General features: G+C 39.1%; 1 protein-coding gene across 1 annotated transcript; it reads right to left on the reverse strand.

Moving 5' to 3' along the window:
• Positions 1-4604: 4604 nt before the first annotated feature.
• On the reverse strand, positions 4605-11906 carry LOC113677383 (uncharacterized). The gene is made up of 2 exons (XM_089192924.1): positions 11750-11906; positions 4605-9491 (listed from the first exon to the last, which is right to left on the reverse strand). The coding sequence occupies exons 1-2, from the start codon at positions 11811-11813 to the stop codon at positions 5167-5169; spliced, it is 4389 nt and encodes a 1462-aa protein (XP_089049050.1). The 5' UTR covers positions 11814-11906; the 3' UTR covers positions 4605-5166.
• Between the last annotated feature and the right edge of the window lie 1102 nt (positions 11907-13008).

Consider the following 13008-nt stretch of genomic DNA (forward strand, 5'->3'; position numbering starts at 1 on the left):
TAGGCGGCATCCATCGTGATTCGTGGTATCAAAACAAATGCCGGAATTGGCCACATTTCGCGGTGAATCACCCATTTAACATCGCTGCAGAGCTGAATTTTTTCCAAAATCAGAATATGAACTCTCCATGTCTGGAAGCTGAGGGAGAAATGAAGGTTTTAGGCTTCTAAAGTGAAGAAATAATCGCTCAAAGTTAGATCCAGTTTGATGTTATACTGTTCTCACACAGGTCCGCACAAAAGAGAAGACCGCTGATAGCATGTGCCGTACGTTGTGCCGTATGGTTTTGTTTTGTATCCCAATGTAATATTTGGGCAGAAAAATTTTGGATGAAAAGAATAAATGCTTTTACCTGGAGTTTGATATCATATAATTAATAAATCAATTTCAAATATCCTGAGCTTGCTTCTCTCGGTTCCGCGTCGATTGTGTCCACAGAACAGCAACCTGTCAATAGCCGGAGAAATCGGCTACCAATGTGTTAAAAACTTGACACATGCTTCGTATGAACAGATGTTATAAGTGTTGCTTTTGGTAAATTTTCAATCAATTTCATCAAAACATTTCACTGACTACTAGATATTATAATATATTATACTATAACAACGCCGTCAGAACTTGATATCGGAAGTAAAGGTAGTTTGTATCTGTAGAGCATATTCTACACTTTCAGCCACCGTATAAGACATTGTTTACATAAGTCTACTGAGATACACACTGACAATCACTAATCACGTCCGACAGTTTGTCTATGAGGATCTGTTTTTTGTCTCTGAATTTTACAGGGATCTCAAAATGACTACAGATGGCTCTCAACAAAACCACATTGAATTTCTGAAGTGTGTTATTGTGGTAACGTTCACAGAGGTCCTACGTATCGTAGCAGATTGGATGTGAGACTTTGATCTCTTTGTTAACTTTGTCTACCAGATCTTATCTCTCGGAATTTTCCTGGACGCATTAGATATCTTCCTCCTCATCCAGTGATATCCCGATCACACCCTGATCTTTTCGCCGCATTGCTGCTAGCCGGGAGAAAAAGCTCTGAACTTGGCTCTTTGTCAGCCACTGTTCTCTAGTGAACAAACGTGCATTTGATTCATTTTTCGCATTTCGCATGTCCATTGCAACTTGGGCGGGGTCGGCCTTTCGCCCAGTTCTTTCTCCAAGTGTAAACCGTGCCGTTAGGTATTCTTTTACCTTCTCTGAAAATCTAACGCTGTCCCTTGGTTTGCTTACGGCCCATCCTGTTCGTAAAGACGAGTGGGGCGAAGTATCCACGGGAGAAGTGAGTGGTGTACTAGAATCTAACGAACAGCTCGAACACTCGATACCAGCGGTATCTATCGACGAGAACTTAAGGGCCCAATCCCTTTTGATTGCATCATACTGGCTTTAACCTGCTGACTGTATGCTTTCCTACGTCCAGGTGCAGCTCCAGCTGCGAAAAGGTTTCGAATACTTCAACACATCCAAACACAGAGCATTCAAACAATGGCGTTGTACTCTCTGTTTCCTTGCTGCCCTTTGAACGACGTTTGACCACACGCTTTTCAGGAGGATCATAAAACCCTTGAGATTCTATGGTTTGAAGGGACGTTTGACGTTGGTGCTTGATATAAATTACGTCATATGGAATGTACTTCCCTTTACCGATGCCATAACATTTCCAAACTCTCAGACCGATATCTCCATATTCGAAGTTGTGGAAGCTACTAAAATGCTCAATCTTATTTGTACAGAGAGTGTTCTTTGATTCGTCTACTATTCTTACTGCAGCTGTTGTTCCCTTCACTGGGTGTTTCGTCAATGCATATCCTCTGTCCAATGAAAGCTTTAACAACCTCGCTGAGGACTCGCTACAGACTGAAGCCTCTCTGGTTTCGAAAAAGCACTTGCATACCATACTACGCTGGCAGGCCTTCCAAAAAAAAATAAAGGGTCAGCGGGTTCACCCGCAATGATTAATGCGGACCTCTGTTATGCGCGATAGTGCAGTCGTACAGCTTTAAATTCCAAAACGCCAAACTTCGACACATAGACCTACAAGTGGAGTTCTATGACTGATTCTTGAAGAGAATGCAGCTGCAATCCAAAGTTTCAACGGGACATTAAGCGCGAAACATGGCTTTAGTTTTCAAGTTTAGTTCGCAACAACGAGTCAAAGAAGAGTATCGACAGATGCCGACCGCTGAATTTTGGAGGTATTTGCTGGAGTTATCATAAAGTCCAGTTCACCAGTTTGGGAAGCGAGGAATATCTGAAATTATTTCACATAAACCCATGATTTCTCCGGCTATTAACAGATTGCTGTTCTGTGGACACAATCGACGCGGAACCGAGAGAAGCAAGCTCAGGATATTTGAAATTGATTTATTAATTATATGATATCAAACTCCAGGTAAAAGCATTTATTCTTTTCATCCAAAATTTTTCTGCCCAAATATTACATTGGGATACAAAATAAAACCATACGGCACAACGTACGGCACATGCTATCAGCGGTCTTCTCTTTTGTGCGGACCTGTGTGAGAACAGTATAACATCAAACTGGATCTAACTTTGAGCGATTATTTCTTCACTTTAGAAGCCTAAAACCTTCATTTCTCCCTCAGCTTCCAGACATGGAGAGTTCATATTCTGATTTTGGAAAAAATTCAGCTCTGCAGCGATGTTAAATGGGTGATTCACCGCGAAATGTGGCCCATTCCGGTATTTGTTTTGATACCACGAATCACGATGGATGCCGCCTACTTTTCGAAGGCAATACCTAGCTATTTGTTGAAGTTATCATGGATTTCACCAATCTGGTTGTTAGAAAAATTCTGAGGTGAGCCATGAAGCCAGGCTGCAAAGCGGGTAAGCTGTATTTATGACGAAATCTGCTCCAGTGGTTCGATTTTGGTGTAGGCGAAAAAATCGCGAATGCTCGTACATGTGCTGATTCAAATAGTCATAACTTTTGAAAAATCGAAAACGTACAGGGGTTTTTGCATATTTTTGCCTATAAAGGTCTAAACTTAACGGCTGTGTAGGATAGAATCGTCAACCAGGTCCCAAATCCCAAAACTTAGCGTCTAAATCAAGGTTATTTACGGTCATCGGCCGATGGCGATTTCTAGTGGTCAGAATATGCTAAAATTCGCCTTTTCAAATATGTCGAGAGGGCAAATTCTAACTTTCTTGGCAAACTAGAAAGGTTTTTAAGCAATCTGATATAAATTCTGTGGCTTAACTATGCGAATCAAATATTTTACAACGTTACAAAATATGCCTATTTTTCAATTTTTGAGACGTTGCGACGGTCCCTACGGACTGGGAAATAATTATGGCCCGTAATGCAGTCAGAAAATTATTTCGAATCAAACCAAATCTAATTTAGTTCTTTCCTAGGTAAAGTCTTTCTGTTAACAGAGTTTCAGGCAAAATTATTTTTGACGCAAAATTGACCGGGTGGAAAAAAGAGAGACAGCCTCTTAAATGTTGGAAGTAATACATGAAAAATGCTCAAAAATAAAATCATCTAATTTAGCAACAATGTCTCTCTTTGGAGGTTCAAAAATGTAATCTTACTTCAACCTTAGCTTTGAAGTAAATTGACCATGAGCGTCTACACTGAATATAACCCCATATTCTGCCGACCATCGCTGCAGAGTTTCTCTGCTTAATTTTGGCGTATTATTGACCCTTTAATTCCCAAGATCTCAATAGTAATTCTCCTTACTGTCTCCCATCCAGCTCTTGTGATGTTAGTTTGGAGAATTTGGTATTGGATCAACTTATAATCCCCAAACTGATATTTTTCTTTATTCTCATTACTTGTCTGCTTGATATTGTATTGATGTTGTAAGAGAAATTCTGTCTTGGTCTCTCATCAGAGTTAGAGAGTTAATGACGGTGCAATCTCCCCACTTCACATCGTAGAATGTACATAATTAGAAACCAATAACCCAACTTTTTCAGTGTTCTAATGAATAAGTTTTTTTTATTTTTTAAGCACGTTTTCATGAAACTCGACTATTAAATACGTACCGAGTATTTATTTATTTAATTTTAATTAATTTTGCTTTTCGCAAGAGTAAGCCTTCTGCAAATTAACGCTAACTTTCTTCCAAATACACGATGGTAGGTGATACAATGATTGGCATTATCCAGTAATTTATACGTATACAAAAAAACAACTCCATGTAACGGTTTATTAATGGGGGCATCTATCCTATGTGTGACATTGTAATTTGAACTACAACAACGATAAAACAAATGGTTACATCCAGCCGTACTTTACAAACAATTGTTTGCATCAATTACCAAGTTTTCCGGGTCCAAAAACAAAAACAACTTGCCGAATTACTCGAGCCTATTTTCTTTAAAAGTTGGAATTTTTTAAAATATGTATATATGTAAAAGAAATGCATAGAATTTAAAAAATGGGGGGGGGGGGGGGGGAGAGAGCTGAATCTATGACAGAGGGCCTTAAAAAATATCTGAAGTAAGCGTTGATACATATGAGAAAAATTTTTAGTAGGGGTTTTAAATCAACACACTCTGTGAGGGTTGAAAAATATCTCGTCACATTTCCGATTAATTAGACGAAAAACTTATAATTTGCCATTGAAGTATTTTATAAACATAGCAAATGGAATAATTAAGATTATTTTGCTATCCGAAAGAGTAGAGGCTAGGTTGACAAATGAGGTATTACACACCCCATGAGATTTACAAAAATTACTCCAACTGGCTCGAAACTCGACACAGGTATGGAGTGACACACTGTCCTACTTTTGAAAAGTCGTACAACTTCACCGACCGTTTAAGATGTGAGAATAGCTAAAGCTAAACTAAGGCTTTAATGAGAACTCGAAACCGTAATATTTAGATCTCTATTGGCAGCCCATTTGAAGACATTTTTTTCTACCAATATACTTATGAGATAAAGGTATACTTGTTCTTTGGCCTAAACCGAATCTCTTTGCTTTTGTACTGAAGGTGAATTTATTTCACACCTGTAACGGAGTTTTTCGGACCCTTAACTTTTCTATTTTGATCCTCGCATAGAGAAATTAAAAACGTTTGCCGTAAAAGTTGGAAAGAAATTATCTTGAAACTTGTAAAAATCATTTCTCCGAAGTTTTTTGATAAAACTTGGAAAAAAACGCTTTGAAGTTCTCACTCAGCAACATCCAAGAGGGGCCTTGTCTGTTCGTCGCTGAAGCAATGAGTGTTGCCAGACCGATGACAAAGTCTGCCAGCTTGCTCGAAAAGAAATAACAAAACGCGGAGGAGTTGAGAGAGAATGGCACTAATGACCAAAACGGACACTAATACCGGTACAATCCCCAGTACACCAACCTCGAACCATTCCATAACATCAAGAAAACTTCCGTAAGGCCCGATGATCGTGATACCAAATGATATCAGGGTTGCTTTGGTAAGATTAATTATGGAAATAATTAACAAAGCAGTAAGGGACAATGTCTCGACTCTGTTAGCTATCGCATTTCGAAATGGATACTTTAAGACATGGTGGAGTGCTATCAGAGAGCAAGCTGTAGCCATGGCGATCATTCGTACCATTGGCCTTGTTATGAACGAATGAAAAACAAGGAGAATTAGTCTTCGGCCAATCAGCACGCTCTCCCAGTAGAGTGTCCCTCCATCGTCGCTCCTCGGTGGACGGAAAGGACCATGAAGTACTTCCATGACATCTTTGTTCACAGCTTGTACTACAAGAGATTCATTCCTTGGTCGTTTCTCGGTTTTCTTAAGAAGCCAATAGACAAGAAATGGCAATGGAAGCACGCACGCAGCAAGAAATTCAGTTTCTTTCATTGAACCCTTGTAAAGCTTGGATGATCCGAGGTAAAGAACGACAATGAAGGGGACAATAAACACCGCAATGCAGGCGAGAACGAGATACTGCCACCACTGCATGCATGTAACATTTGCATCGATAAAAAGCCGCATTTCAGATCCGATTGATACACAGGTCATCAGTTTGAGGCAAGTTTCAGCCAGTCTTTCGTAGCCTAACAGCAACACCTCCATGGTGACGGCCATGTAATGGAGGAGGGATGGCTTCTGTTTGCGCCTAATTATGTTGATAACACAGTGGACGAAATAAACGAGAGCAACGTCAGCCATTGTCAAGAAAACGGTACCGGAAAGAACCAGTTGCTTTGTCACCGATGTTAGCCCAGGGAAAGGGCAACCGAGCCCTTTATTAAGGGCGCGTAGCTTAAAGTTGAACACAGCGATAACTGCAGAGATACCTGGCACCGTTTGCAGAAGGCTCTCTTTAGAACTGACCATCAAAAGTTCAGCAACTTGGTAGAAATAAAAAGTTATTTTTATATAGGCGTTATCTGTGTTGTGGTCGGCTTCATGAAACGTGCTGTCTTCTTGTGGGCTTTCTTTCCTTCTAAACCAAATTATCTTATAGAGAAGAAAACTTAAAGTTGGTGGTTTTCTTAATAGGTATAACGATAATACAATCGTTAATAAGAATGTCAATACCCAGAACCAATAGTTTTCACATTCCTCGTCCTTTCGACACTCTGGTGAGAACACAGTTGCACTGTATCCTGGAGTGCATTCACCACACAGAATTCCTCTTCTGTTCCCTGAGCAACTGTTATAGTCATTAGTGCCTGGGCCTGGCTGTCGGCAATAATGCTCTGGACAGGCAATAAACGTCAGTGATGGTGGGACTGATAAGCTATTTAGATGACCCCAATAGTTACGTTTGGCCACTATATTTCTTTTGACACAACTGGCACCAAACGGGCATGGAAGACACTCTACTGTGTTGTTTAACGATAATCCACGAGTAGATCCACGTATCATGCTGTAAGAGTCTAGGATGCAGCACATACACAAGTACTTCAGTACTGTAATATTTATCCTACAAAATTTACTATTGTAGTCATCTTGAACAAAATGCGTGGCATTATCAAACAAAAGCTTGCTGCCATTGGGGCATTGAATGGTTGAATTATCATCCATATAAACGTAACCTCCGCTGGAGATGTCAAATACGGGATAGGCCGCACAACTTTCTGGATAGAAAGAGGACATGGTTGTGTTTTTAAGGCCAATTGGTCCTCCACTGTCTGACTTCACGAATGCCGACTTTCGAAAAGTCGTCTTGTTCAGTTTCAGGTTTTTTGCTGACGAGTTAAATATACAGTCAATGAAATCTGCTTGTCCAGTTCCATAGGCTAGATAAACATGACCAGATTGTTCAGCAGCAAAATTATTGTTGAAGCGGCATCTTTTAAAGGTTGTGTTACCATTACACACTTGTACACCACCGGAAATCTTTCCTCCATTACCCTCGAATAACGTATCTTCAAACTCTACGTGAGCCTGATATTCCCAAATAGGGTGCGTATCGTTGTTGTCTTTAACGTCGACACATCCTTGGCTCAACTTGTGATCACGGCCTGAAAAAATCGAAATGGCACCAGCAGAGAATGTGTACACACCGTAATTACTTGTTATGCCAACCCATTCCCATTCATTCGAACAAAAGCAGTTAGTGAATTGAGACCTTTTGATGCGAATAGATTTATTGCCTGAAAATAGAAAAGCCAAGAGGTTGCAAGGCGAAGAGGCAAATGTTACATTGTCCAAATCGACGATAACGTTCGGACGGTGGATTATCTTCAGAGGTAAGATAAAGAAATGAAGTCCAAATAAGTCGTCGCTAGTTTTTCTTGTGATGAAAATGGTATTCACAATTCTTAATTCTACTTGAGATGGGTCGGGTGAAGTTGCATGAATAGCCCTGACACTATCCTGGAAGGTGCAGTTGAAAATTGACAAGAAAAAGGGGTAAGCATCCGATGAAGAATTGAGTACATAAGGATCCCAACCTGTGATACGCAGCGCTTCGAAGTACGACCTCACTATAACGTTAAGAAGGCTGGTCCTGAAGTTTGAAGTTATGTACACCGCCCGACTTTTGCCAGTTTCTTGGCTAAGCATTTCGCTGTTTGCAATCGTAACGTTGCCTGCTTTACGTTTATACGCCACAACAGTGATTTCCTGCGCATTAACAGCGTTATGAAAAAACGTGCATCCAGAAATAATTAAATCAGTATTACCACCTGTGTTGATAACAGACAGGGTTCCACCCACCGACCAATTATTGTTTCTCCAAGAAGAATCCTCAATGACCACTTTTCCATTTCTTAACATGAGGCTAACACTGTCGCATCTGTTTTTGTAACCATAACAATCATGCACTCTGATCTCTTTAAAGCTTGCAATCAGGTTGTAATTGCCGGCTCTATTTGTTTGATCTCCAACAAGAATTGCACATCCAAAAGTTTTTGCAGCACATTTAGTAAAGTTACAATCCATGATTTGTAGATGCAGGGTTCCATATTCACTGTGTGCGAACAGAGCTCCGCCGCCCTTAGCTATGATCCAATAAAACATGTTGTTGAAAAGCGTAAGGGACCCACCTAACGTTGAATTAAAGAAAATCGCTCCCCCGCGTTCGTTTGGAATTTGCAGTTCTATGAACGACGAATTCTGAATTTCCACTTGCGACTCTTTAGAATGAATTTTGATACATCGCAAAAAACGGCTGTGGGAACATGTTAGGTTACGGAAGGTTGCATGTGTTTTCTTAGTAAGAGAGCTGAACAAGCTGTTTACCGTGTTTACAAGCTGTTTACCGTACCTTTTCCCACCGGAGCTCGGTTCGGTGACGGTATTGTTGACTAATACGACATCTGTATACATTTCACTCGTGACAGCTTCCGATAAATTAAGATTTACAAAATACCCATGGTTTTTTGTCGCTGTGACGTGCAAACAAGAGATTTGGACGTGCAAACGAGGTGGTTGCTCCAGTTCTGATTTGATTGTAACTAAACCCCTTGCAAGCTGCTTGCCAAGTCCGTTTCCCGTAAACATGATATGTTTCATATCTATAAATATAGCTCGATCACCCACCTGAGAGGGGTTTCGCCAAATGACATCTAGACAAGAAGTGTTGTTCTCGAAGGAAGAAAAGCCATCAATGTTTATACGAATTACACTGTTACTTTTTGCGTAAACGCTTACTGCAGTGAAACTTTCTTTGAAAGAACAACTTGAAATCGTTAGATTATCACTGTCTTGAAAGGTTAACGGCGTTTTCTGGAAAACAATACCAGACAGAAAGATCCCTAACGGTCGACTATTTGTCTTAACGAAATGGAAACCATTGACACATGACACATAAGACCTGGACTTAAAACCTTCAATCGTCAAACTCTTCTGGACAATAATACCAGATTGCTGGTTGGATACCACTGATAACCCGCAGTCATAGGGTTTTCGTTCCGTGCCAGTGCCATCGAGATAAATGTATCCGCCTATGTCCACTCGTTGAACTGCCTTGGCGATGGACTTGCATGGTTGAATCAACGTGCCACAGTCGTCTGAATCGCGTCCTCTCAGAGAAACGTAAACATCCTCATAGCCTTGGTTTAGAGCACCTTAAATGAGATGAGACCAAATGTGATTGTGTAGTCAAAGGATTTCACGAATTTCACCCTGAAAAATTCTTCCTAATTTTTAACCGACAGGTTTTATGTTTGTTTGTTTTTTTCTTTCCCTTTTTGTGTTCTTTTGTTTTTTCTGGCGTGTTAAGAGTCACACACCTCTGGAAAAAACACGCATTAAAAAAAAAATGAGTTGATAGGTGACCTTTTTTCCTTCTCTTCCTTTCCTTGTCATCTGACTGTAAGGTAGCAACCTTCAATTTAAAAGGGCCTGAGAGGCTCGCATTTGGGAGGCATGAGCATTGGGAAGAAAAGTCTTGGAGCTTTCAGCTTTAGACCGTCGCAATTCGTATTCAGGATTCTCCACCTCTAAATTAAATCAGTGAGTCAGTCCAAACACCAAGTTTAAATTCCATGTCAGAGGACTAATTTTCCTTTGATTTATCCTTTTTGTGTGTGTGCCACTTATGAAAATAATATATTTCTGGTTTTTACTAGTTTTCGTCGACCGAACCCAAAAATTGCCAGCTTACTTGCTATGAAAGTACGTTGTATAAAATTTTGACCCAATTCCTCAACAAGTTCTCTTTAGCACAGACGGAAGGGCTTAGAAAAAAAACCCCAGACTCTTTGAGGAAGGATATCTCATTCATTCGTATGGAGCTCTTGTAAAAAAAATTAATTACTCTATCCATCTAATCATCGAGCTCAAAATAACCATATTTCCTTGATATGTAAAGTATTCTTTGTAAATCTGAACAATCGACAAAAAGATGTGATAAACCTGTCTTTAAATGTTTCCTCTCCTGCTTCTTTTATCAAGTTAAAAGTTGGCCAGCCTTTGCGAGACTCAAAACAAATTTTAAGAAAGAATTAGCAATGACTACGATGTCAGTTGACAGTTTGACAGGACAGAACTACATTGGGCTGTTCTGAATCACAACATTTTCCGTGATTTTTAGTCTTCATTTGCTTTGTCCTTTCCTTGTTGGACAGGCTATTGCAACCAAGACAATGAAAATACGACATAACACATTTATTCGGCAAATTCAATGCTTTAGGTAGATAGCTTTAGGTTGACACACTCAAGAGGACTAGATTGTGGCCAATATTTCGATTGCAGTTTTTCGGTTTCTGAAAGGAGTCGTAAGATATATATATATTATCTAGCTGACATAGGTTTTTGTTGATAAATCGAGAAGGGGTGTAATGCTGACAGAAAAAACGTGTCTCTTTTTCTTTTTTTTTGGCATATTAATGATCCGGTTAAACATTCCTTAGCCATTGTCTTGTGAGAAAACGTCTGGGCCAGCAATTAGCTGTGACAAAACGTTAATTTTCCCTTAGTTTAATGAACCGGCCAACAGAGTTTAGAGTTAAGATTGTCAGAAGTTAATTTTGGTCACCGGTCACGGTGCAGGATGGCTTCCGATCTTGTAGTTTTGACTGTAGCGTGACATTGTGATTCATGCAAATAACTTTATCAAAAGCTTTGATCGATTTTTTTTTTCTTATTCACAAATTCATTGATTCGTCCGAATATTTGCGAAGCTGTAGCGTAACACCCTTATAGGTGCTCTACGCTTGACTGTTAAAACTCGGACGAATAAAAAAGTTGTATTTGCTCGATCAGTTTTTTAGTTCTCAAGGTCACTTCTCGAATTATTTTGTTTTATTTGTTTAGGCTTACGTCAGGATGAAAATACCCTTTGTGTAAGTTATTTATTCGTTATTTTTGCTTATTTGCTGCGTCAGTTAACTTCATGAGAAGGTCACATTCATATCTAGTTTCCGCATCAACTGCTAAATAAAATATAAATACTCCGGTATTTCTTCGCTTCTCACCACTATAGCTGGTTTTGTTTCATCATCCGTATTATCAGATAAAGCAGGCCTCAGTGTGGCACACAGCTTTAATTTCTTTTAAGTCAACACCTACCGGCTATCCGTAATAACGATGGATCGCCGAATATACTAAATCCCTAAAGTCGCGAGAAAGCATTTTTACAAAAAACGTAAACAAAATTTTCCTTTCGATTGTCACGAGCCTTATGTTATCCAAACGTTTAATAACCGTATGTCCAACATAGAAACATATATAACGGCCTAAGGTAGGTCTATGAGCAATAGTATTTGATGTCGATATGAGACACGACTGCTTTTTCTTTTCTTAGCAAGCATGATAGATAACCTGCCTTTGAGTGTTTTTTCAGGATTCGTTGGTAGTCATTACTCTTTCGAATTATAAATACCTGATTTGTTGAAATAAAAAGATAGACACAACAGGGTCGCAATAAAAAGCCACCTAAGTGCCATAGAAGATCACCACTTGAAAGAAGTGCTCGAATTCCTGGTAGAGTCTCTGTATTACCGACTGCTTGGTATACCATTTATATCCTCAGCCTTTAAGCGAATTCAGAGGAGTTTTCGTGATTTATTGAGTTCAAACCAAAATTAATTGGATGGAAACCGAAAAATACTCGTAAGGCTATATAGCTCACGCATTTAATTAAATCCGTTCATGAATACTCTCGAAAGTTTTTTCGAGAAAGCGAGCGGAAATTAACAAGGCTATTTTTGTTGATTGATATTGTAAAGCGCATGACCATTAACTTATACTTAATTAATAGTTTTCTGCTCAGTACTAGATGACGTCAACATTTGATAATAACAATACAATGGCACACGGGGTGCAGCCAAGTGTGTCACTAATTCTCTTACCTTTCGTAAGCTTCATTTAATCGTTTCAAAAGAGTAACCGAGTTAAGGTCTCGATACCATGATCCAACAGATCTTGGTAAAGACTGCGGATCGCGAATACCTGTCACACTAATAGCAGATGACTCGCCGTCCTTCGAGAATAGCTGTGAATACACCGCATAAATTTCTTTTGAATGCAGTATAACTAGGCTAGGAATGTTACAAAATCAGTGGCTTTAACAGTAGATGAGTGAAACAAAAAAATTTCTTTATTCCTTTGTTTGAAAAGTCAAAAAGGCAAAAGAAATAATCATTACTCTTCATTCCGTAGTTAACGTGCATGGCACCAATATCACTTAAGGCTTACTACACCCTTTTCTCTTCGCTATGATCCCTGATACGTCACTCAAATGTCACATCAGTCTTCATGATAACTTGGAAGACGTTTGGAAGGGTTGATAAAAGAATAATAAAGAGATCTCTTGATTTTAGCTTTGTTAGGTAAGATTTTCTGCACAGCCCCATACTATTGTAAACAGAAAAGCCTTAGTCCCTGAGGCAAATATTGTTTCTGCAATTGTTTTCTTTATCCAAGAACACTTTATATAATACATAATAATAAAGTTTTTTGGGCGCATTTAGAAAAATCAAAGCGCTTACATTACTATATAGAAAAAATAAATTAGTTAAAACCTAAAAAATGTTTCTTATAACAGTAATAAATAAAATAAATGAAATAATTTATTAAAAATTATGTGACATGAAAGCTAGGTACAGTTACTCGTAAAATAAATCAAAAACAAAAATTCCG

This window comes from Pocillopora damicornis, chromosome 13 (assembly GCF_964200805.1).
Source record: "Pocillopora damicornis chromosome 13, jaPocDami1.2, whole genome shotgun sequence".
Classification (NCBI taxonomy): domain Eukaryota; kingdom Metazoa; phylum Cnidaria; class Anthozoa; order Scleractinia; family Pocilloporidae; genus Pocillopora; species Pocillopora damicornis.